General features: G+C 37.4%; 1 protein-coding gene across 1 annotated transcript; it reads right to left on the bottom strand.

Moving 5' to 3' along the window:
* Nucleotides 1–5,845: 5,845 nt before the first annotated feature.
* On the bottom strand, nucleotides 5,846–25,543 carry CHIC1 (cysteine rich hydrophobic domain 1). Its single transcript, XM_009273429.2, has 6 exons — nucleotides 25,464–25,543; nucleotides 19,331–19,385; nucleotides 12,322–12,477; nucleotides 9,476–9,532; nucleotides 9,183–9,242; nucleotides 5,846–8,384 (listed from the first exon to the last, which is right to left on the bottom strand). Coding segments are annotated over exons 1-6 (381 nt in total). The 5' UTR covers nucleotides 25,466–25,543; the 3' UTR covers nucleotides 5,846–8,333.
* Nucleotides 25,544–26,257: the final 714 nt, after the last annotated feature.

Raw genomic sequence — 26,257 nt, 5'->3', positions numbered from 1 at the left:
GTACCGGTCGCTGCCCCGCAGCCACACCAGACGCTTGCCAGCTGAACAAGCAGGTTTCCATCTCCCAGTCAGACTCGCGCCTCGTCCCGAGAGCCCAACGGCATGTGAACCGCCCTGGGTTTCACTGTCACGAACAACTAAATCAGTAAGTCTTTCATCTTTACATCATAAATCCCACTGACAAGATCTGGTGTGGTGCTCTGCAGCCACGGCCCTTACAGGACTCGACACACCGCAGGCTTGGTTTAACGACCACTTCCCAAGCAGAGCCGAGCGCCTGCGTTTTACAACAGCGCTGTCTGGCAATACGGATGTCACCTTTAGACTTTTCTAAAGTATCAAAGTTTTCTTCAACCTTTCACAACAAGTCTGGTAAGATTGAGGCTCCGGAGAGTTTCAGCTACTGAAATTGGCTCAACATAGAGAGCGGAGGAGCACAAACAGCCATTGTGGCTCTTGTGCCTGACGCTCACAGGCCTCCCGCTAGGAGCTCCCCAAAGGGCTCGAGGAGTCCAGCAGAACTTCCAAAGAGGTTTTCGGAAGTGACTGGAGGCAAATAATGCTGCTATTTGTGTTCATTCCACAAGTCCCAACAGCTGTTCTGCCAGTATAGCGGTACTCACAAAACGGTTGGTGACACTATGAAAGTTCAGTACTTTTTGGGTGGGATTTACACAACCCATTTCTGGCTTTGCAGCTCTTAAGTGAATTTCACATTTTACACCCTCAGGGTGTAGCACCTGATGCTTATTCTTCTGCAGTTCAAAGCCATCTGGTAACTTCTGCTTTAGAGTAGCTGTACCAGTTAGTATCACCCTGAGTTTCAAAGCTCTTAATTCCATCAGGACTACATGGAAACTTACAGCGATGTGATTTTCAGCACTCCTCAATTCTTCCGAAAATTATAAAGAACAACAAAGCAAGTTAACTCTTCCATGCACTCAACGATGACAAAAAAAATACTGTATCAAAAAGTTACCTCGGAAGCGTCTCTTCTCTTTGTGGTTCAAGCGTGGCTAGGATCCATTCCTCCTCGTTGTCCCCTGCTTTCTGCTACAGGTGGAAAGAAGTGCTGAACAAATGCTCACCGTAGCAACTGGAATAGGAATTAGACAACTGTTCCACAGGACCCCCGAAGTACATCGAGAGACGGCCCCTGAGATCCCCTGGTCATACACTACCAATGGTTTCTGATTAACTCACACAGCGGTGGAAAATTGCCACTCATACGAAGAGCCTCAGCAGGGGCCAACAACTCTTGTTGCGTATTAACAGATTTTACAATAGCTGTTTTGTTTTTTTTTTTTCCCCAGATGGTCCCAAAACAGCACTTGAACCTTACAAGCACTTGAGAATTATCTAAAAAAAAAAAACCCAATAGGAATTGAATTAGATTTGAAAGGAACTTACTTGTACTTTGATGGAAACAGCAGTTAGGATAACTGTCATCTTAGATTTCATTTTACAATTTTGCACTTCATAATCTAGCTCAGATTAAGATGTGGACTGACCCTCTGTGGCTGCAGATTTCACTATCCAACAGACTGTCATTTTAAGGTCAAACTAAATTCGTCTTTGACGAAGGATGAAATGTTCAGGTATGTAGGAAACTAGTGTGGAATTAAGTTCATGAGCTGCCCTGCATTGCTGAGCTGTACTGTATCGCTGTGGTTTCTCCTAGCCATTCCCATTATTATTTGGGCACTCCGAGCCATTTTATGCACTCAACCATAATGTTATTGTTTGCAGAAAGTCCTAATAGACCATATTCTGCAAGTCAGATGGCTTCAAAGCATCTCAAATTGGGCACCCATCACAACCACTAGGCACGTTAGTGCATTGTCTACAATACTGCCAAAATGAGAACTCCCTTTTTACTTTTGTTGCCCTATTCAGACGCTTCATTGTCATCAATGTCCATGACATCCCTGCAGATACTGTCTGGAGAACCAGTAATTTTCAATTACTCATTTAGGCTTGCACATCACATAATTTACACTAAATACAGATCAGTCATTACCTTTTGTTTAATATATGCCTTTTAATTTAAATTCTTTTTAGTCTGAGAGCTACTGTAATTCCTCCTCCCAATTTTGTTACAATTTTGGATATCCCAGGTGACCCGGAGTGTTCTTAAAAAGTTTTTTTCTAGCAGAAATCTCAGGTCGTATTTGTTATCAGTGAACTTAGATATCTAAAGCTATTTCCTGCAGAAATTTTGATTTAATATTCAAAAGGAGGCTACTATGGATCATACGGTTTATATAAAGCATATGAAAAAAAATGTGAATATATTAAAAGGATGATCCTCTCAACAGATCCACTGATTACAGAAAATGCAGAAAATTCAGTAGTTTAGCCTAGACCCAAATCTGCCCTGTTCACATGTTTACAAAATAGAGAGGTGTAAATCAACAAGTCCAAATAGGTTAGATCTACCAGATAAACTACAAGGAAATTACTGGTTCAGTCGGATGGGGAAATAATAGAAAAATTTAAATCAGGTAAGGGACTAAGTAAAAGGGCTTTTAGAAAATTACAAGCAGAATTCAGGCATCAATCTTGGAATGAATCTTTTTAGTAAAAACATTTTTGTTAACTTTGCAGATGGAATCAGTCAGTGACAAAGATTTTTTTACAGGAGGAATGGGAGCGCATATACAAGAAGAATTGGAGGATTGGGAGGATCACTGTAATGTAAGTATCGAGAAATTCAACAGTATAAAGTGTCAAATGGTAAGTCTGGACTGATGGGACTAGTAATGAGAGTGTCTGTTGGGAGCTCGTACAAACTAGAAGTGACTCAGGAGACAAAGTCCCAAATTTATCACAGAATGGCTACGAATCAGAAATACAATACAGCCATTAAGGAGACAAATGTGATCCTTTAAATTTAATGGATCACATTATTTTCACAGAAGAGAGGGAACTATCTACATGGAAATACCTGGTGCCTCAGCCATGAGCCATTATCTGGTATATCCGATTGTTTCTGGTCACCCCTATTCAAGGAAAATTAATTCAAACTGCAATAAATGCAAGCAAATGCAAGCAGGATGATCAGAAACAGAGAACTTTGCTTTTGAGAGGAGACTAACATTTCATTTTGTGTAGCAAATGAAGACTAAGAGGATTTACGTCTCTATAAGCTTAACTAGAAAAATAAACTCAGCTGGAACACCTCAACTATTTAGGCTGAAGAACAATACTGACATGACAGATGTATAGAATTATGAATACATTGTCACAGACATTATAGTAAGCTTCACTACCGAGCAGTTCTGAAAGTGCCTTCCAATAGTAGAAGTCGGGGCCAAATCCCAAATATTCTTAAAATGGACCTTTGCTAGTTGTCTAGGCAATTACATCTCATAAACCCTAACAGGGGATTAACTTCCTGACTCAGCCCAACGCTCCTGTATTCGGCCTAACACCACAGTAACATTCTCTAAATTTCTCAAACAATATTCAGTTAACAGTTCCATGCTTAAACAGCATGTCAACCCAGATGCTCCCGTATTTGTCCAAAACAACTGAGGACACCAACTTTCAACAAAAACATTGCACATGCCCATTTCAGGAATGCAGTATTTTTCCCTCAGGGATGAGCCAAAGGCTTTAATTTTAACGTCCTGCTTTCACAGCTACAAAGCTAGCCTGTTAACACACACAAAAGGCTGCATTGTCCTACGTTCACAATCCTCTGTGTAAGCCAATGATTTATTTCGCTAACACACACGACCCATGCTCAGGTTAGGCTCCCTTTGAGGTGCAACTACGATAGCATAGGAGAAAACCCTCTGCTTTTCAGAGAGGAATGCTGCAGCAAGAGACTCCTACAAGCAGTCCTTACAACAGAGGGTCTGTAAGCCAACCAACCAAATTATCTGGAAGACGAAATGCGATCATTCTGCAGTTTTCTTTTTTGGAAAGCCTTCTAAGCTTTCCAAGTCTTGTTCTTTAAACAGCCAAACCACACTTAAAGTCCCAATACAAGCACCTGATCTGGCCATACCAGAAACGTGTCTCATTTAAAGAAAACCCACCACTATTGCCGTTCCATTCGCAGCTGATCTGCACACTGCTACAGGGAGAGACGCAGAAGATTTTTTTTCCATAAACACATTGCGCTATTCAAAAGGTTTTCATCTTTAAATTTAATTAAAGAAAAATGTCTCCAAGTGATTAAGCATGTCTGACTTCCAGCTTCTTTTAATGGCACAAGCCAGTGCAGTAAATTGTAGAAAGCGAGCTCAGTTAGAATTGTATTTTAATTAAAAAAAAAAAAAGAGAAAACAACAAGACAGAAGAGCTGACAATTCTTCAATGAAAAGCAGTTAAAAGTTTCTGTTCACTTGTAAACATAATAAAAATGTTAAGAACACAAAGTTTCATACAGCTTAAACAAAACCACTTTTCTTAAGCAGTACAAGTAATGTTACAACACTGTAAGAACACCAAAAGCAGAAAACAAAACAAAACAAAAAAGCAGAAGAATCACATAACATTACTTGCTAAAATGATAAATTATTTACATTGAATATAAATAGCTTGACATTTTTATTGCTCCAATGGTAGTGTGTTGACAAGTAAATGTAGTAAACTGTCACAGTGGGACAATAATAAACATATATTTATGTTTTTGCATATGGGGTTCTGTACCTATCAAGGAAAGCACAGGAACTTTTTTTTTTTATTTATCAAGACCACACTAGATTTAGCAAAAATGTTTTCTGTTTTAAAGTCACCCATCGACAACTGAACCCACACTTCCTAGACTTGTCTGTGCATGTCTCAGAACACTTTTTTTTTTTCCCTCCTATAGTAAAACAACTTCACAGATGCAGGTGGGGAATCAGTAGGTAAGAGCTTTCATGCTCTGCCAGTATTCTTTGATAACTTCCATACTCCCTAGATACAAAACCAAATATTTGCTAGCTAAAAACTAGAAAGGAAAGTTAGTGTCAACATGTTTATATGAATAATTAAACACTGACTTGGTAGACAGTAACTGCTTTTAAAAATCTGCTGCAAACTCACACTACTGATAGTTACTAGTTCCTTTTCTCCTTACTCTCTGCACAATGTTTTCTCTTTTGTTGGAACCAGTCAAGGCACTTTCTTTAGCACTTCCACTACACTTTGCTAACATTAATCTCTGTTATATTGCTACAAATTCTTTCTCCAATTAACAAGTATCCTCCATAAATAGGTTTACCAATTCATGCTGACTTCTTATTGTCAGAAATGAGATTTTCAGTCTCGTGAGATAACATTCAGGGGGAATTGTTTTATATTAAAGCAAAGGATAGCCCAGGCAAAAAAGAACCTGTAGGCAGAACAGAAGTGCAGAGAGTTCACAGCAGTACTTACAGCTGCCTTCATCTTTAAATAAGCTATGGAACCTATGTCTTTCAGATGCAAATATAATACTGTGTGCTGGTTTTGCATTTTAATGCAAATTTTATCTACTTATTAAAACATGGAGTTTACTGTAAATGGCAGTTTTGGCTCTCATATTCTTTACTAGTTGCTTTATGGCCACATATTTAAATGCCTACTAAAACACAAAAAGAAGAGACCCTTTTATGGTTTGAAGACTACACAATTAATAATTAAGGACAAAGTAAAATGTCTGGAATTTACATACTTAAAATGTAAACTTTAAAAACTAATATTATGTGCTTAAGTGCCTCGCGGTGCCCGGGAGAGACCCAGGGGCAGACAATCTGCTGCGGGCAGAGCAGCCTGTGGCACTGGACGTGGCCAGGCCCGCGGGAAGGGGATGAAGGGATGAGGGTGGGAAAGCAAAGCCGCCATCTTGTTCTGCCTTGGATCTCTGGTCATATCGCAGCACGGGGTGGCCAGGGAGCAGCCCAGAGGGCCTGGGGGCTCCTGTAGCTCAGGGTATTCTCTCAGCTCGGCACAGCACTTCACAGAAACAAGACAAATCAGGTTGAGAAATTTTGAACTGAATACGATGAAGTCAGCACAGACTGAAGAGGATTTCTTTCAGCAGCGAAACTGAACACTGCTCAGCATTCACCGCTGGCAACTACTAGAACTCTCATTCGGCTTGCCTGTTCTCTCAGTCGGAAAAAAGAGCATTTTGAAAATATAGTCACATAAAGAAGAAAATAAGAACCTGCTGAGATTCCTTGAGTTTCTTACACAAAAAAAGGAAATTACTACCAAAGTTCTGCCATAACAGTAAGAAACTTCCATTGTTCTGTTAATTAAGCTAAGCTCCCTTCATTTACTCCAGAAACTTATTTGTAAGGGAAATACATAAAATTGGGTGTGCTATTTCAGTTTTGGTTTACACTGCATTCTTCTGCCATTAAGTGTTTTCTCTGCTTCCGGTTAACACTCATCCTAAAAAAAATAAATTGGAGAGAACACTTTGCTTGGTTCTGTGATAGAAATCTGAGTTGCAAGGTGTAGCTAACGTTAAATTCAAACAACACAGTAGTTTTTTATTCATTATGTTACAAATGCAATTACAGAGTTAGTTGTCGCCAGTCTACCAGTCAAATGAAACCTCTGCACTAAGTACACAGATTTCACAATCTGAAGCATCAGTCTGTGATTGGAAACTACTGCAAGCGCTGGAGTCTGACACTCCTCAGCTGTACAGTAAGAATAGCATGAAATTTGATTCGAAGTAACAACTTGCATAAAACTGGCCTTCTGTAAACACTGCGTACAAGAAATCAATAGTCTTACAAATATTATATTTTAATACAATATTGCATACTGAAAAGATGCAAATACATTCAGAGGAAGTCCCAAGTCACCCTGAAACTAAAAAGCAACTTGGGATGATGTCGCAAGGAGTCAAGCTGCTGCAAAGAAATGCCTGGACACTTACAATGATATTCATCACAACTTGCAGATAGTCATCTGCTGTTTTTATTCCGATTTCTTATTTCTAGTTAGGAAAGGGAGGGAACTTGCATCAATTTTCATTTGCTTACTATTATCAAGTGGTCTTGCTCAGGCCAGCCATTACAGGAAGTTCTTCTACAATTACTTCCCTTCCTGAGATCAGGCAAACAGGGAAGAATCCAAAAATACTTGTGAATTCCACAACGCATTTGTGGCTCTTCAGACTGTGCCTGAACGCCAAAACATATGCATGAACCCCTTCAACTGATCCACTTCCTCCTATCATCATATTTTAAAACACTACTCTGATTTAGATAAATTTTATTTCCACTGGAAAGGATGCCGTGTCACTTAACTGTTATAATGTTGCAGTAGTATCACGCTACAAAAATAACGAAAGCGTTACTTCAGCTTTGATTTGGCTGTTCCAAATTTTTCTCCTCAGTAATGAAGGTCTCCAATTATGAAACACTTTTTTCCTTACTTAAAAACAAAACAAAACTTGACATCCATATATTCCTAACTTAAAAAGAGGCTTTAGGGTATTTTGCTAATAGCAGCTGCCATCTACCCCACAAATGCAACTTTTTCAAAGGTGAACAGTATTTAAGCTTCCTATTTCAGGTGCTACAAACACCACCTGAAATACTTTAAAAAAAAAGACAGAAATGCTATGCATTTTTCATCCATTTACTAAACAAAGTGCAACTGAGCCCTACACATCTGATAGTATGTACAAACTCATTATGGCTTTACCATAAAAACAGCATGTGAATGGGTCTATACAATCAGAGGGATACTAGCAGATGTAATGAATAAAACGATGTCGGACTGTTGGCAATAGAATTAGAGCTATATTACATTCTGTAAACCTTGGCATACCACACTTTACATTATGCAAAGAGTCAATATTTACAAATCCATAGTGGGTAAAATAATTAACCCCCTAATGTAAATGATGATTTTGCAAAGTGCAGGACAAAACCAGTGCTGTTGATTGCAAGTCCTATGCAAGCAAGTTATACTAAAATCATTACTACTAGATGCTTACCTGGACATTTCTACTGAGGGTTTATAGGATTGGGACATTTAGAATGAAATATAGTATGACATGGCATTAGGATGCATGTTTGAGGACAGCAAATATAGAAATTAATAAGGCAGCATGCTCAGAACAAGTTTAAGCAGCACTGATGTTAGATCCCTAGTGGCAACTATATCAGTTAATGTTAAAAATTCAGAGTGCAACACAGAAGCCTCATTTAACATAAAAAAAATGTGCAAATTGTTCTCTTCTTAACAAAAGAAAGTAACATAGCAAGGAAGATATTCTACTGAAGAACATTTTTAAGTCACAGCAAAGTAGACCATCTTCTTTCCAAAATCATCTACAAGGCACTAAGGGTAGAAAATGACAGGTAACATGAAAGCTCAAATGCTGTTCCTCAGTCAGGTCGAAATATGGGATATTTTGGTAAGAACTCTATTAATATTACCTGTTGAAGAAGGGAAAAAGACAAGAACAGAACACAGTAACCAAAAAGTTCAAACCTTCAGCACAATTTCCATGCAACATTAGCTAGTACACAAGACTAAACATATCTGAGATACTCTGTAAGGAGGGAACGTTTCCCAGAATAACAAAGCAGAGATTTCAGTCATTTTGAAATACAGGACTTCTGGACTCTTGACTTTTTGGGGGTGACTATCTCTTTTCTTCAAGCCTACACAATCTTCATGGCTATACATGAAAGTGGATGGGGGAGTAGTAGGACCACAGAAATATTTGAAATTCTGCTTTCCTAAACAGACTGTCTTGGTTAAAACTTTATGAAATTCAGAGCTAGCAAAAAAGAAGAAAAAAAAAAGATCCAGACAAAAAACACAGTACTATAAAAATGCAATATTTCTGCACAAAGAATTTGAATCAAAGTAATTATGAATACCAATGGAAAAAGTGGATAAACATTAAAGAACTATGTGACCGGGAATCACACCAATGCACAACGTCCCAGTGGGTCTCCCTCATTACAAATTACAGACCAAAACAAGTGTACCTGTAGTGCAAATGTAGAATTGTTATGAAGAGAAAATATGTTTAGTGGTGACAATTTCTAAGTCTCAAGATATGCCATGGCTGCTCTTGTTAAAAGTGGCCTTCACGGGTGTATGTCAAAATCAACTGCACGTTTTTCTGAGAGATTTTTTTGGATAGGTGACAGACTAGTTAAGGATTTTCTCTATAAAATCATAGGTATGTTGAATACCAAATAAATAACAGAAGTTATACTCACATATTCCATCATATTGCTAGTTTCGCATTTCCTTTTACTCAGCTTCCAGTGCAAACCAAGCTAAGAAAATAATTATGAAAGGATTAATGCATAGCACAGCATTGTTTTGATGAGTAACGTAACAAGCATTAGCAATATCAAATTATTAGGATCTGGAACACTTCAGACACAGGTTTAAGATCACTATACAGTACGGAATTATAACAAGACTGCAAAATTCCTACATGCCAGTTATGCAAAAAAAACTTACTATTCTTAAAGCTGAAGAAAACGAGCACTCTAACTTTTCTTACCTTATGATATAGTCTGTTATTTTCCCATTCTAATAACTTCTGAATTGATCTTCTAGTCTAAAAAGTAAGTCAAAACTGTATTATAAATGGTTCAGTAGCCAGCCTCATCCAGAAGAATCTTACTGTTGCATTTCTGGCTTAAGCTTAATTTAAAATAAGTTAGTTTTATAAAAGTAGAACCAAGCAAAAGAAAAATTATAAATGGAAATCCTACCACTTCAACTCCCCACACCTCAACATTAGATCTTCTTCAGAAAAAAAAGAAAACACCCACGGGTTTTTTGTTAACTTAGGACTGCAACTTTCCAGAACTCATTTACTTAGTAGGAGATCCTTTTGAATTTAGTATTTTTGCCTACCACAGCCAAGCCAACAAACCAGAATCTCCCACATTCTCGTGGCCAAATGCTGCACTCCCTACAGGTGGCCTACTGACAACACGTAATTTACGTACATCTAATTTCCGGATTTTGCTAATGTAATTGTTATTGAATCCTGAAAAAATCTCACCACCACAGAACTCCAGCTCACAACAAACAGTGCCTGTATTTTCAACTCTTGGATAACAAAGTGCATGGGACCTTCATGTTCTCTCTTTCCACAGCTGTGGGAGAGGAGAAGATTTTGGGAGTTTCAGTGATTTTTAAAGTCACAAAAAGACCACTGTGATGATCTACTCTAGTTCCTGCATGCTACGCCACAGAATTCCATCCACCAATTTCTTTGCTAAAGCTAATAATGGTAGGTGAGCTACACGATCTCATTAAAAAAAGATACAAAGCTATCCAATCCTGAGTCAAAGACTTAATGGTGGAGAATCCACAACTTCTTTGTAAGTTTTTCCAGCAACGAAGCTATCCTTGGAATTAAAAAGTACATGTTGTTTCCTGTTTCAACTGTCTTAGTTTTATATTCCAGCCTTTGCATCTCATAATGCCCTTTGTTGCTAGATGAGTGTATGGGGACTGGCTGGGCTGGAGTTAGCTTTCTTCACAGCAGCTAGTATGGTGCTGTGTTTCAGATCTATGACGAAAATAGCGTTGATACCACATCAATGTTTTAGCTATTGCTGAGCAGCATTGACCAAAGGGATATTCCATGCCATGTAACGTCATACTCAGCAATAAAACTGGGGGCTATTCTTTCCAAAGTAGCCCATAGCCCAGCGACAAGGCTGCGCATTGGTCTGCTGGTGGGGGGTGGTGAGTGATTTGCATCGCTTGGGTTTTCTTCCCTTTTTCTCCTTTGCTTATTAAACTGTCTTTATCTCAACACATCAGTTTTTCTTACTTTTGCTCTTCTGATTCTCTCCCCCATCCTGCTTGCGGCAGGGGGGGATGAGTAAGCAAGTGGCTGGCGGGTGCTTAGTTGCTGGCCGGGTTCAACCCACCACAAGAGAAAATTAAGAACCATCTTATAGTTGTGATTGTTAAAGCGATCAAATTGCTCTAATATATATACACACATACCCACAGAAGTAACATGATTTTCCCTACTCCTACTTGATACATATTATTTGTACCCTTGAGAATTATATTAATACTACAACATCACATGGGCATTTATTTAGATTTTCACTAGCACAAGAATATTAAATACGGTTTTAAAACTGCAAATATTCCATCTGTATATCTCAAGCGTATTCCTCTGCAATAAGAACGTTTATAAAGGCAGTTAAAACGATCTAAAACAAGTCCTGTAACTTTTTAGTGATGTAGGCTTCAGCGATTAGTAGTTCAACAAGTTAACATATCATGCATTTAGTGCACTTCATTATTTTTTTTTTAACCAAAAACTCAATGCAACTGTTATTTTCTTGAGCAAGTTGGAAAGTTAGGCAAAACACTTCTGTTTTATCTTCTCTGAAAAGCAATGCCTATTGCTTGTTTTTGCTTTCAGTTTGTTTTATTAAAGATCATAAACTCTCAAAAGCCAGAAGTATTACTGTTTAACAGATTTTTAACTTAAGATCTTTTGCTATAATTAAATTGACAAGTGTGAGAGGTTTTTTTCTTAGTGCACCTACGTACTATTTACATTTGTGGATAATAAGATTTTATGGCTACAATTATTACAAATCATGTAGCTGCAAAGAACATCATTACGCTATACCTATTTATTTATTTCCTAAACATTTACTGCTGTGATAATCAATTCTAAATGTAAACCATAGAGGTAATTAGGATCATGTTTACTTGATATTGCTAAAGTGCTTTTCAGAATTATTACTTTGGACCTGATTAAGAGAGTTGTCAATTTTCTGTTGGGGGGAAAAAAACCCAAACCAAACTGAAGTCTTTAAACTTACTGAATAGAAAACAAATTTGTGTTTGTTCTTAATAGAAACAGCACAGTAATATATGTCAAATAAACCACAGCTCAGAAATGTTATGGTAACTATTACATCCAAAAAAGTGATTTTTAATTTTAAAAAAATATTTATGCGGAGGTGTGTGTGGGGGTAGGAGGGGGTGAAGAGGAAAAGTAATTTTCACTGCAGTTCAGGCGGTCTTTGAAGGTCAATGTCCAGTTCTGCACTCATTTAATTCAATTCTTAGACGTTTAGAAATCCTGGAAATTTAGGTTATCACATACTCCATCCTGTTCTTTGAACTGAGATGGGATTAGCTATTCCTAAGACTATTAATTCAATTGGTAATTTGGTATAATTTACTTCATTAACAAACATTTTTTCTGTTTTCTAAGGAATGGAAAAGGGAATAACCTTTTGAATGCAAGTGAGACAAAAAAAGGGTTTTGAAATGGGGATAATACTATTAAACATAATTCAATGTTATCAGTAATTGCAAAATAAATAGAATAAGAAGAATGAAACATGTACTTACTCTTTTGTTAAGACAGACTACAGGCCACAGGCTACAGCCCAGTGTGCAGCAGCAGCACAGACAGCCACAAAGCAGCCATTTTACATTGACAGGGAGATTCTTTCTTAAACATGCATTCACGCGACTGATGCTGGTCTTGAATTCTTCTGGGGCAACCTGCAATAGAAATGCTAAACTTCAGTGGAAAGCCATTACAGGTGTATTTTCTCAGTAATTGCCTCTACAGGTTAGAATGTAAATGAAGCGTAAGACCATGATACAATATGACCCCACCTTCTAAAACACTGGTCACCCCGTGAGCATGCAGAGTCACTTTCCTGTAACAAATTCATTTATAGTGCATGCTTTGCAGAAACTTGCATTAAAAAGCTAAACATCGCTTAGATGAACAGCCTCATCCTTATTTATTGCACCATTAATAAATCAATTGTCCTGATAACGTAGTGGCCCCAAACAAAAATAGAAGTGGGACGGACACAGCTGTGCAACATATGCACTGGCTACGCTGACCAAAAAAAATGGAAGAATGACAGATATCTGCTTTCCAAGGAAATGCGGGGCAGCTTTGTAATAAAAACACTTGTGTGTCACGTAGAAAAAAGGATAATATTGTCCAAATTAATTTCAGACCAATGCAAGTCTATACTGTGCCTGGGTGAAGGTGGACCTCTGTCCACAAATAAATTCCTGAAGTGGTCCATATCGACATGAGGCCACAACTTCACTTGTAACTGCTTCCTAAAATAGGGAAGCCCGGAAAGACATACACTGGATTATATTCAAGGCAAAGAAATGCATCTTGTACAGGGTTATGAATAAAGCCTAGCTGTTGAAAAACAACTTATTTAAATCAAGGAATATTCAGCAGAGCTTACTCAGAATAATGTTTTCTATATATCGCCACTGCAGAGTCACAGTGGAAAACCACATTTGCTATCAGAAATAAGCTCCTTTCTCTGATAGCAGCATGTTTCTTACAAAAGGGCGAGAGCACTTACCTATTTACATACCCCAAATCCCTCATCTCTCTACAGAATCTAAATAACTTACATCTGACAAGTCAAATATGGATTCGTGGTATTGACTCCAAGATGGCACTCTTAACTGTAACACAATCCAGCATTCGAACACGCAAAGCAGAATAATCAGATCCAACTTCAATAGACTTGACCAGCCAGGCACAAGCAACAACTCAAAAAAAAAAAAAAAAGAAAAAAAAAGAAAAAAAAAATCTTTCCTAACTACTTGCCATATTGAAGAAAAAAAACACCCCTAGAATTAGTCTGTATACAAAGCTGTGCAACTACGACATAATCCTTCCAACCAAGCAAGCCCAACTCTGTCCGTTTGATTCTGCAAACAAGGGTAACAACAACAACAAAAGCATTAAATTAGTGACAAAGACTCCTTTCACCAAAGGAGCAAAACTATGGGACAGGAAATGGAGAGGACCTGATTCTGCTACCTCCGCCTATTCACAAGAGCTAAATTCATTAAAACATTGCAGGAAAGGGAGTAAATAAATACAGCATCTGTTTCCTGGCCATTCAGATCACCACGCAGTACAGAGTCAGAGGTCATCTGGGTTTGTACACAAGCCAGGCCTACAGTTAGTAATATAAGAACGTAATTTAACATTGTGATTATTTTATAGCAGGAATTAATAAGTACACAGAAAGTATTTCTTTTGTAATTATACAGGCCCCCCATTAAATAGACCGTCTTATAATTCTTTTTCCATATACAAATAGAGCAAGCAAAAGAATTTTCTTTAGACTGACTGGAACATCAACATTTCAATATATTTTACAATAGACACGTTAGTTTAAAAAAAAAAAAAAAGAAAGGAAGAAAATGGCAAAAAGAAACAGAGATCCCACGTATTGGGACATTTTCAATGAACAGGGGAAAAAAAAAAAAAATCACATTGTAATGTGGAAAACTAGCCTGTACCTGCATGTATCTGAAACAGAAGGTTTTACAGATCTCTCTGCCAATGCCAGCTCTTGTGTTCAGGATATAACAAATATCAGATGCACGTGAGCAAGACCATTTCATCTCCAACGTGGGGGAACGTTTTGTAGTAAAGTACAACTGGGTTGGTTGTGTGCAGTACAAGTAACATTGTACAGCTTCTGCAGTCCGACATGCTTCAAAGTGAATTGAGACTACGTACATTAACAAGTTGGCATTCTCAAGGCTTAAGGAAGTTTACATGTTCCTAACATTTAGATATATACAAACGGCACTTTCTTTGAGAAGTCTTTTGAAATTTGTACATGTATCATTCTATCTGTTTATTTGAAAGATAAAAATAAGTATTTTTTTTTCATGACCCATTCGTACTTTTGCAATGAATCCCACTAAGAAAAGAGAATGTTTCCTTTTCTATTAGACAGAAAATTTACTGGACCCTGTCAGCAGCACACCCCAACCCCAAAATGCAGCTGTACAAACCCACCAAAGACAATGGAATCGCAGTCTAGAATTTAGTTTAACATGAAGAAACCTTACCATCAGTGGTAACACCCAACATGAAAAGAAGTCAACCAGATTCTTAGACCACAGCTGGCAGAAAAAATTGGGACCTAATAAAGCACTGAGATGGTGAGATTCCCTATTTCTGTGCTACTCTTAAGGGAGCCCTGTTCACATCAAGTTAACAGTTTGATGCTACTTCGTAAGAACGATGTTGAAGTACCCTCCTTCCTGTAGAGCACAACACTGCAAATGGCTAAACTAGAAACCAACTTTAGATGCCACCGAGAAACAGAGAAAATTTCTATTTCAGAAATTTTGGTATGATGTTTACCTTAATATAGTATTATGAAAGCACCTCCACTACCTGCTAATGCACCAAATAAAGGTGAATCTCTTAGCTGCAACATAAGATGAAATTACTTAAGATGGTTTCGGCTAACCCAAACTATTGGATATATTTTTCCCTTTAGGAAATGTAATCACAATAAATATTTCTGTCAGTCAATAACACATCTTTATTTGAAACTAAAGGAACCGGTGACCAAGATAAGCCTCATTCTGTGATAAACAGAAGTAAAACACAGTTTTATTGCTCTCAGTTTACAGTCCAGTAACAGTTAAGCATTGTTACACAGTGACAAAGAACGAAACATCTGTAAATAAAATAACTGTTCTAATTTAATAATAAAATGGTATCCAAATGAAACAAAGAATTTTGTTGATAAATAATTTAAAATTATTTAAATCTTGCCTTTTTTGCAGGTGCAGATATTGAAAGGTTAATATGAAATGACTAATGTATTTCAAACAAACAGAGAATTAACAGCGCCTCCTGCACAAAGAAAGCTCCCTAAGAAAGTCTAGTTTTGAGTAATTTTGGAAAGTGTCTTGGAAAGTTTCTGTCTGGGTCTTGAAAAGAATGAGATAAGTACATAGCTCCTGGCTGTGCAGTACACCTTGTAAAGAGACGTTAGTTCCTTTTAGGTCTTTAAGGGAGGGGAAAAAAAAAAACATAAAAGGAAAGGAGGGGGTGTCATAATATTTTACAACAGGATGCAAGAGAATCTACAAACACAGGAAGAGAGCAAGTAAAGCCCAGCAGGCCTGATCTTTCTCCTTCAATCATCATGATCACAAACCCTATCAATCACATGTTGCAATGGGATCACAATACCAAGAGCACATTTTATGGCTTACATTTCCCTGCACTGCACAGTAATCTCTGTATAGGACCCTTACTGTTTTAAGATCAGGGCAGGAAACTCCACTTTCTTCCTTAAGGTTCACTGCCTCCATCATTTTCTTGTCACCTGGAGCAGCGTGTGCTATTGTGCCATATATCACAAAGAGTATTTTGTTAAGAGCTTTTAAATGCTTGTTTTAAAAGAATTAATAATCCTATAAAACTGTAGCACACAGAATTTAAATTTAGCCAGAATTTAAATTTAGGCCAAAGTCCAATCACGTTATTAAAAGTTAAATATTGCCTCTGTATTAAGTGTAGTCAAACCTTTTCTTACAATATTCCGCTGAAAAGAATGCACTGTTCGAAAGCCTAGCTCAGTATTTATAAACCAGCTGAAGCTTGCATCTCATCCTGCAAGATAAGTATTAAGTCAATCTAGCTGAATTAGCTAGGCCCAACATCTGACCTACCTGCTATTTTCCTTTCCTTTATTGTTTTATTGCCTATGTTTTATCCTCAAATACACACATTCACCTCTCCCAAAAAAAGAGCAACAAACGTGTCTCAATTAAATATTTAAGATGTAATTACATGCATCTTAGCTCTAGGCTAATTTACAATAACTATCCAGAATCTGTGAAAACTGGGAGACAAGGAGGTAGGGCAGATGGGTGAAGAAGGTGGTGTATTTCAGATTTACAAAAAAAAAAAAAAAAAAAAAAGCAGAAAGTTTACTATCATCATTATGTAGATGGGAAAACTGAGGGTCAGGAAGCTTAAGTAAATTCCTAAGAGTACACAGTGGCATAAATCCAAAAAGTCAGTGCTTCTGGGAGAAAGGTGTCGCTAGATAGATTTATCTATTTAGGATTTTTATCGTGCATTGGATGGATTTTCATCCTGTGTTTAAAAACCTAGATCTTCATCTGTATTTATTAAAAGGAAAAACAATACCATAGAGAAATTTGTCAAGCCCACCTAATGGCTTCATCTTTTACACTCCATTAGCAGACGGAGTACATTATTAATGTCAATTCACAGTGGACAACAAAGCCATTAAACTTAATGTTACACAGACATTCTGAGTAAACTATGACATTGCCCTATACTAGCGGTGTACTAATGCAAGTTCGTAGTAAACATTTTAATCACAAACTGTTAATATAAACAGTCACTATGCTATTCATAAATTGTGATTTCATAAAAAGTAAAAATTTGTATTTTAAGAACAGTAAAAGATCTTGAAGTGGTGTATCAATTGACTACAATGCTTATTACTGTGAATTATTTATCAGGGTATTTGAAGAAAACCTACTTACTGGAAAAAACTGACTGAGTTTTCATTTTCAATAGCGATAAAGGTGATTGACTGCCACAACCAGTGGAAGAAGCTGATTTTTTTATTTCTTGCAATTCAAGAAAGTATTAGAAACCAAAAAACCCACAACTGTGGTTTTTAATGTCTTTCACGGCAGCGTGTGGTAGGCAGTTAGAAAAATGTGTTTACTACCTCATTTGATTGCTGTTTTCCCCTCACAAAAGGGAACTGATTTATTTTCAAGGTCTTCTTACTCAGAAAGCCCCTCAAATCCACATATGAGAAAAAGATAACAGGATATCAAGATTCTCAACAGAAGAAGCATACCTATATACAGCAAATCCCTGCTCACGTGATTTATGCTGTCACTGATTAGATCTATAGAACAAGAAGGGTAAATGCCAAGTAGAAGAAAAGAACTTCCTCTTTCCTCTCTTTGCTAAATTACGTCCAAGCAGTGAACCGAACTTTAAATTAAACTTTTGTTCACTGTCTTTAACAAGAGAGGAGGACAATCAAGTGGAAAATGTGACAGGCACTGATGCTAGTATTAAAAAATGTAGGTTTGGGGGGTTGGGTTTGTTTTGGTTTTTTAATACACACAAATATATTTTAGAGACAGAAAGAGATGAAATTATATAATCAAATTAAGTTTTAACATTCCCTGCTAGGTATTTTCCGTAGGCTTAGTTATAACAAAGTACAACTGGACTAAAAGAACATAAAAATTGTTATTTCCAAAAAGTATTCTGTGGCTTTTCAGTGATCAGAGCGAGCTTCGCAGAAAAGAATAAACCTCAGACATGCAAGGTGAAATGCAAATGGTATTATCACCAGTCCTCACATCAGACACTATGGAATTAGTAAGACTCTTCCTTTTGAGCTCAGTGAGATTCTGAAGCAAGGCCAGAGTTCCCAAGCTGCCTTTTAACAACCAAAACCTCCAAACAGCAACCTGCTTTTCAATTGCACTGCTGTCAAAAAAGCTGGACAAATTCGACACAAGTATCTTATTCATTATACTCTGGGGTGAAAATGAAGGAGAAAAACCCCAGATGGATTTGGCAGAACCAGGAGACGCCATCCAGCTGCATTTTAGTATATTGTTAATATGACTCAACAGCTACTGCAAGAGGCTGCAGAGGTAGTGTAGCTGTATGGTATCACATTAGAGAAGGTAGTAAGAGCCAAATAAACTTTATCCTTACAAATTCTGGAAAAGATACATAAGGAGGATATAAAATAAAGCAAAAGAAAAGCACTAAAGAGTGAAACAGCAGAAAGAAAAAAATCCAAGAGAAAAAGAATTCGAAATTTAAAAGTCTAAAAAAACCCCAAAACTAAAACAATTATGAAAAGAATTTAGGACGATAACCAAGAATTTTGTTACAAGATTTCATTAAGTAATAGCTACAAATGAATATTTATTAAACTCGCATTTAGTAAGATGACAGGACTCCAGAGAAAGCAAGAGACTTGTCACCACTAATTTTCAGAACAATTATTATATTTCTGAAAATGTACTAAAAACCTACTTAATTTGTAGATTTAACACTATAATGTTTTGTTCCTTAAAGCTTCAGATAAAACAAGATTCTCTTCCAGGGATCTGTCTAAATATAAACTCAAGGCTTGACAGATATTAAAAAGAGAGGTGTAGCATTTGAAATAATTTAATTCACTCAGGAGGTAGCACAAACTCCAGATATCTATAGAGCAAGGTTAAGCGAGTCTTGCTTTCATGTAGGTTGCCTGCATGAAAACAGTATGATGCCATGTTGAGCTTTTCTGTGTTTAGAATGCCAACAATGATAGCAATCGCTGCAAGTCATTTTTTCTTGTTTCAAAGTACACTGTAGGGACTGGTCATCAACCAGCCAGTTCACACAGGACAGAGTTAATTCAACAGTCTTCAATGCAGTGCTGGCCTGCACTGCGGATTCATGAGCACGTATTTGTAACACAGAAACCACTGGATGCACTGGATCTTTCCATTTAAAAGAACAGTTTAATCTCACACTTACCTTCCCTGTCAGAACAGAAGGAAATTCTGTATCAAACTTGTTGCTCAAGCCAAACCTTGAAAACAAAAGAGACAAACAAAATATATTCCACCTAACTTATTTTGTTTCCCTTAATAAAAAAAAGTAATAGATGTTGTACTTTAAAAAAAACCTATTAATTTCTTTTGCCCTTACATTTACATTATTTCATGAGCTTTCAATCTAAGTTTATGTAAGGTCTCGTGTATCATTCATAAGGTTATTTATAAGACAGAGAAATATAGCTTGTTGCCTTACTTCAATACCTTTAAGTTGCTAAAAGCGCAAAAATTCTTTTACAACTGGATGGCAGTAAATTTCAATCTCTGCTTTAAGAAAAAAAAGCTCCAGCTATTAAATTCCAGTTTTACTAGGTTCAGTAATCCTTTCACTGCTATTTTTCTTACTCATGCAATTTATACACATGCAACAGATAAAGCTAGTTATAAGGAACCCATTCATCATCATCTTAGAAATTTATAACCATATAGTTTTAAAAAATTGCTTTGGGCTGAGTTAAACTATCTCATGCAAAACATGTAAGAGCCTACACAAAGAACAGTTTTAAAACAACTGTGAACTTCAAGAAAAGTAAGTCTTAGGTATCACTGTGACTAGTCTTCATTGAGGTGTTCTTGTTATTGAGCGAGAGGTAAGTCTTCACCATAACCAGTGAAACCCACAGGCAGCTAGGCTTTGCTTGTAAACCTGCGTTGCCACTAGCTCCAAAGCTACTGAACCAACTGAAGTTTCCAAAAAGCTGGTGTTGTAGATCAGCAGCATACTGACAGTGCAGGCTGACTTGACTTTTTTATTTTATTTAAAGCATGTAAATAGGCAAGAAGTTAACCAAGCTCTGACGCTAGCTTCTGCAGAACAAGAACTCTGATCTTCCATCCCCTCTACCTCACTTGGAAGTCTTTAACACCTTTGTAGTTCAGTAATCTAACAAAATACAACAGCAGCCGGCACCTCAGCTACAACCTTTATGTCTGAACAGAGCTTAATGTTAAGTTTGTAAAGTTAAATATAATGTACATCAAGTTCACTGTCAGCTCTGCTAAACTATCTCCTGAGTATTCTTGTTCAAAAAAAGAAAAAAAACAAAGGATCACAGCCAAAAAGAGGAGCACAAATACATTTGGTATTGTAACATTTATTGTAGAAACAAACTTTCTGGAGAGAGAGTGTTTGCTTTGAGTCAAAGTGACACCTGAAACACCTATCATTATATAATACGTACATACTCATGTGCACTGCGTAATAATTCAGATAGCCAAACTTGGCAATGTAACTTGTTTAGAAGTATACAAAAATGTAAAATCAACCTTAAAGAAGAGAGAAGCATAATAAAAGAACTTGTGCTGTCTTTTGAAATCCAGTAAGCTAATTAAAATATTTGTCAACCGTACTGGTGAAGTCCAATCAAGTTCTTCAATGGCTAATTTAAGTCAGAGCCTTGACTCTTCTGAAGAGCAGCATATTGGAGCACTAGCTATGTAAAACATTAAAAAAGCCCCAAAGAGTAGACCTTAATTGAAGTGTTTCTCAACCTTTGTCTCCTAAGCTATTCTAAGCACTATAACCAATTGCCACCTATTTGTGTTTGTTTCATCCAACGTATTTTCACTGAAAAGTTTCTAGAAGTGAACGTGAGTGAACTGAACATCAGCACAGCATGGGCTACTGCATATTCAAGTGAACTGGAAAGCCATGATGTTAAATTAGCGCTACAAAAGCAAACAGTAAAAACAATAATATTTTAGGCAAGCACAAAGGTTACTAATATAAGCACATTTTCATTCTCTGTGAATGTAATCTGGCAAGTCAGCCTCCACATTTTGTAGCTTTTAAGCTGAAATCTTCCAAGTTTTGTTATACTATGTATTTTTTTTTAAGGAAGCTTCAAGAGCAATGATGCAGTCTTTTCAGTCTTCAAAAAAATTCCAGAAAAGACTAACGATAGGAAGCACATACACAAGCTTGTTTTGAGGAATACAGACTTCTCTGTATATCAGCAATGAAACTACCGGAAACGATCACAAAGTGTAGCAGTCAGACAACATAATAAATGAACTACTGGAAAGTTCAGGTAATACTGCAGAATTATTTACTCTGCCCGTGTAACAGACTAATTCCACTAAATCATGCCAAAGGTCCACCTAGCCCAGAACACCGACTCTTACAGTGGCCAGTAGCAGATGCCTAGGAAACAGCAAAAGGGGGGGGGGGGGGGCGAAAGAAAGGGGGGGGGGGGGGAAGCAACCGTGCACTAGCACTTCCCCAGAATACTCTTCTGGCCTTCAACAATTCGTAGTTCAAAAACTTCCTAAGCCATAGGTAGTGTCTTTTATCTCACTGGTCACATACACTCATTAAAATTCCCATTGCACCACCAATTTCGATAAAGAATAACATAAATTAATGCTTTCTGATTTAGATCTGTTAAGAATACAAGACCACGATATATTTTATTACATCACATTTGCAGGCTGACAATGTCATGGAACATATTTAAAACCCAAAACTTTTATCAGTTGCCAAAACATTCCATTCAGTTATAACATATCCAAGAAACCTCAGTTACAGAAATGCATCTCTTTGACACCTGCAAATGGCTGAAAGAATATAAAAGGTTTTGACTATACTGAACAGGACTATGCTACATTATAATACTAGGTTTAGTCAGCATCACTGATGGCCTTTAGCACAGTTTTACTAAAGTGTCTCTAGAAGTTTTACAGACTATCCTCATGATGATTTATCACCTAGTTCAGAAACGTTAAACTCCTATTAGATGGGAGAGGGGAATTCAAGAACCAAATAAAAAAAGATTTTTTTTTTTTTTTTAGAAATGTTAAAGCAGAATGTTGTGTAGCTCTACAGCTTTGCAAGCAACTTTGTAAAAGTACTGAAGTGTTACTGAACATTTAATGCAAAAAAGTTAAGACCTAAAGTCTTGATTAAGGGCTAAGTAACTTCATTAGACCTTCTACAACAGACTAATGATCTAGCATGATTTGGCCTATGAAGTCTTCTAAAATTCAGTATATTTAAAAATCGCGATGTAAAATAAATTCCAGTACCTGTCCTTTAAATCATTTAAAACATCAGTTTGCGGCAACTTATTTCTGGGCTAGTTCTCTGGCTCCTCAGTGAAAGCTGCCCAAAGTCTCACATTTCAAAATTCGGGTAAGTCACCCATATACTTCGGTTGCAATTTTCTTGCTGGATGACAAATATCTCTAAAAGCAAGGCACTTTTTCCTATAGGCAACAACACTGGAATAGAAGTAGGATGACCTCACTTTCTAGTTCTTCTGTCTCTCTTTACCTGTTTTAATGTATGGCATCAGACAAGTCCTGTCATCTCATTTTCCCCCCTTTGTAAAGTGGGGAGAATGCAACTTCTAATAGGGAGCTGTAGTAAGATACATTCATAAATCCCTTAAAGACTGAAACGAACACCCTGAATCACCAGTTGCAAACCCCACCTGCAACAGGTATCACATTATAAAATTCTTTCCGTTAGTTTACAAAGCATAAGGAAGTAAGGTTTCCTGTCCCCAGAACGGAAACAGGAAGATTTTGGAAAACATTTTCTCATATGTAGCGCAGACATATTTACAGGTGCTTTACCTTTTTTTTTCTTTTGACTTAAACAGCGCTTCATTCTCGTTTATCCCACTACTGTATTTATAGATCGTAATCAGTCTTACTAGACTACATGAGCTAAACCCGTTTAGTCAACTCTCGTACAACAGGCTCTCCAGCCCCCTTTCAGCATGGCTCCTTTCCCCACACCTAATCCAGGTTACGTTTAACCTATCTGGAACAGACAAACTCAGATCCTACATACTGTTCTTTATGAGGTATCATCTAAGCTTTGTCCAGCATTACAGAATAAAGACGACATTCATCAAGAGGCCTGAGCTGAAATCTCCTCAAATACTTAACATTTCTCTTCCTAGTCTAGGACCTTTCCCTATGAAGTCAACAGAACTACTGCAGAGCATCCTTACCCATGGATGATGTAAGGTTTTGGTAACTAGTGGAAGGCTGAGGTCATTTGCTATTTTAAATACATGGAATCTGCTGTTTTAACTAGGCGGAAGATGGAGTTACATCAGACAATAATCAAATGTCATCTTCTCACAACTGAGAGCACCGGGCTCTTCCCTGCCTTCCCTAATTGATGACAATATGCTTTTCATTAGCACCTGGATTGTGGATCCCTGGGGCACTCCTACAGAGAATATAATGGAATAACAAAAGTTAACTTGTGTCCAAAGCTAGGAGGTTTGCAGACTTAAGCAGGAATCACAAGCTGCATACCAAGGGCAAAAATATGCTTAAGGGCTGTTTCATTACCTTATTACTATCCATCCACATGGACTTAATGATATGGAAAAATTACATCAGATAAATAAAAACTTATAACCAAATTAGAGTTTGTTTACTGCTCTGTTTTTGAAAGTTATTGCCGTTGCTTTGGTAGGCATATGACTCAGTCTTCACTAAAAATGTTTATGTTGAGATATTTGGATACACCAACCAGAGTCACACTGACTATGCAAGAAACAGCAAACAATGGGTTTATAGCTCATTAAAATGGAATTTCAGAAGCAAAGAAAAGGCATTTACTAGGTCCTAGTAATTTTTCTGTGCTAAAATTCAAAAGCTTTCTGAAAACAATAAATATGACTGAAAGTTAATTTTTTCAAAGTAAGAATCTTCTAGAGTGAAACAGCGTTGAACAATATGAGCATAAATTTTGCTAACTGCTTTCACATACATTCTCTCTCTGTGAGTAAAATAAAACAAATACACTTTACACGATCACTCTTACCATGCACAGGGGTAAAAGGGTTAGCAAAAAAGTCAGTGGAAAAAGCAAGATCCCGATAAAAACCCTCAGTAGATTCTTGTCATTTCTATTTAGTACTGTTGGATACTGCAGTAGAACTCTGTTAGGCTCAGCAGCTCACTGACAAGGTCATAAGAATAAAAACTCTCATGCAAGAAACTAATACTCTATTAACTTAGGAGTTTTATAAGAGGACTGTACATGAAAAGCTGGACCAGAAGATGACCCTGGAATTAGAGAATTATCCTTTCTCTATACATCGAAAGTATCCAAGAAGGCCAATGTCAGATGAGGAACAGAAGGCCTCTGAAACAAAAATCCAAGGAAAACAATGACTTTTTAAAAATAACTGGTTTTCTTTCCTTTTTTTCTTAATAGAGTGTCTAACTTGTCAGGACAGAAATTTTTATCAGCAACGTTCCAGACAGGTTCAGAAAACAAACACAAGTTTCACTCGATGACGTATCTCACTTCAGTAACTAGAGCAGGCTGCTTCTGAAGCCAACTGATTTCAAAAGCAGCAGCATCTGTGTGATCAAAAAGTGACAGAATTTCAGAGCTGATACATACTAACCAGAAACTCTTTAGGAAGCAAAGTATTTCCCACTTAATAAGGAGGTTAGGATTACATACTATACTGTCCAGGGTTTATTTGCATTTTATTGATAACATCCACTAACTGTTTTTATTAATATAAGGAGACTGAAAAATGCGTCATGAACTGATAAAAGCTGCCTTCTACCATTCAGGTAGGTATACTTGTCACAGGAAGAAAGCTGGGAGGAGTGGAAGAAAGGGAACATAAGGTGGATGGGAATTCAGTTCAGGTAGTTACAAGGGCATGTATGCTAGCTCATGATTTCCACATCACTTACAAGTATTGCTTTCTTTTGATGTAGACATCACTAGTTGACAGAGTTCTTGGAGATGTGCCTGCCCATCCCCAAAAGATGCTGGAGCCAAGAAGGAACTTTAAGGAACATCACTAATACACAAAAAGCATCACAGCAGACAAAGCAAATAAACGTGTAACATTTTTTCCAGTTTAGTGCTTAAAACCAGATAACTAATAAGAGGGGTACGTGGTATTCTGATCATTTTGCTTGTGTTACATCCCTCCTTTAGTCAGGCCACATGCTATTTGGGGTCAGGACAGAAAGAAATTCCATCAACACAAGCAAGTACACTGCGGTGCAGCAGAGCAACTATCCACTGGCACTAGCTCAATGCAAACCTGATTTAGACTTACATGATGGACACAGTATCAAATCCAACATTAGTTCTCTTAGGATGAGAGAGCCTTCCCCACCCAGTGTTTTTGCTGCAGATAGCTAGATCACACTGCACCTATTTACAGAGAGAAATGTGCATTCTTTTATGCAATCCAAAGACAGACCCAAAGCAACACAAGCTTGATGGATCTCTGCAATACGAGAATTTCAATACCTCCCTCCCTGCCATGAAAATGAATGTAACAACCAACAACTTGTTAGGGATGTACTTTGTTATATTAATTCCTCCACTTGCAGGAGTAGGAATATTAAGAAAAATCCCTACGAGTAAACATTACGTATGAGGTCACACCGTTTGCTCATCTTCTGTTCCAACTGTTTAAATGAATAGCAAACGTTCTGGCTCATGCTGTGTTCTAATGATAAAAACACTTAACCTAAACCAAACTCACAACTAAGTTTGGAGTAGATAAACCACAACACAGCCATGTGCCTCCTCTGCAGTGCAGTGTGGGGGCTCCACGGCTCAGCTGAGACAGAGAAGGGCCGTAGTGAAATTGTCTGAACAGACCGCTGATCCTCACACCGTGTGGCGTTCACTTTTTATCTAACAGATTGTTTGGAAAAAGTACACCCAGGGCTGTCAGGGCCGATTAGCTGCTGCTTCTGCACCGAACAGCCAGCTGAACTTCAGCTGTTCATTCATGACTTTGGGTTGCCTCGACCTACTGGAAAATACGAAGTTTCCCAGTTTAACCACGTTAAAAGCAAAACTTCTCTCACAAAACAGGTGACGGGGGGGCGGGGGGGG

This window comes from Aptenodytes forsteri, unplaced genomic scaffold (genome assembly GCF_000699145.1).
Source record: "Aptenodytes forsteri isolate BGI_AS27 unplaced genomic scaffold, ASM69914v1 Scaffold191, whole genome shotgun sequence".
Taxonomy (NCBI): Eukaryota; Metazoa; Chordata; class Aves; order Sphenisciformes; family Spheniscidae; genus Aptenodytes; species Aptenodytes forsteri.
The sequence above is the reverse complement of the archived record's forward strand: the minus strand, read 5'-3'. Positions and strand labels throughout refer to the sequence as shown.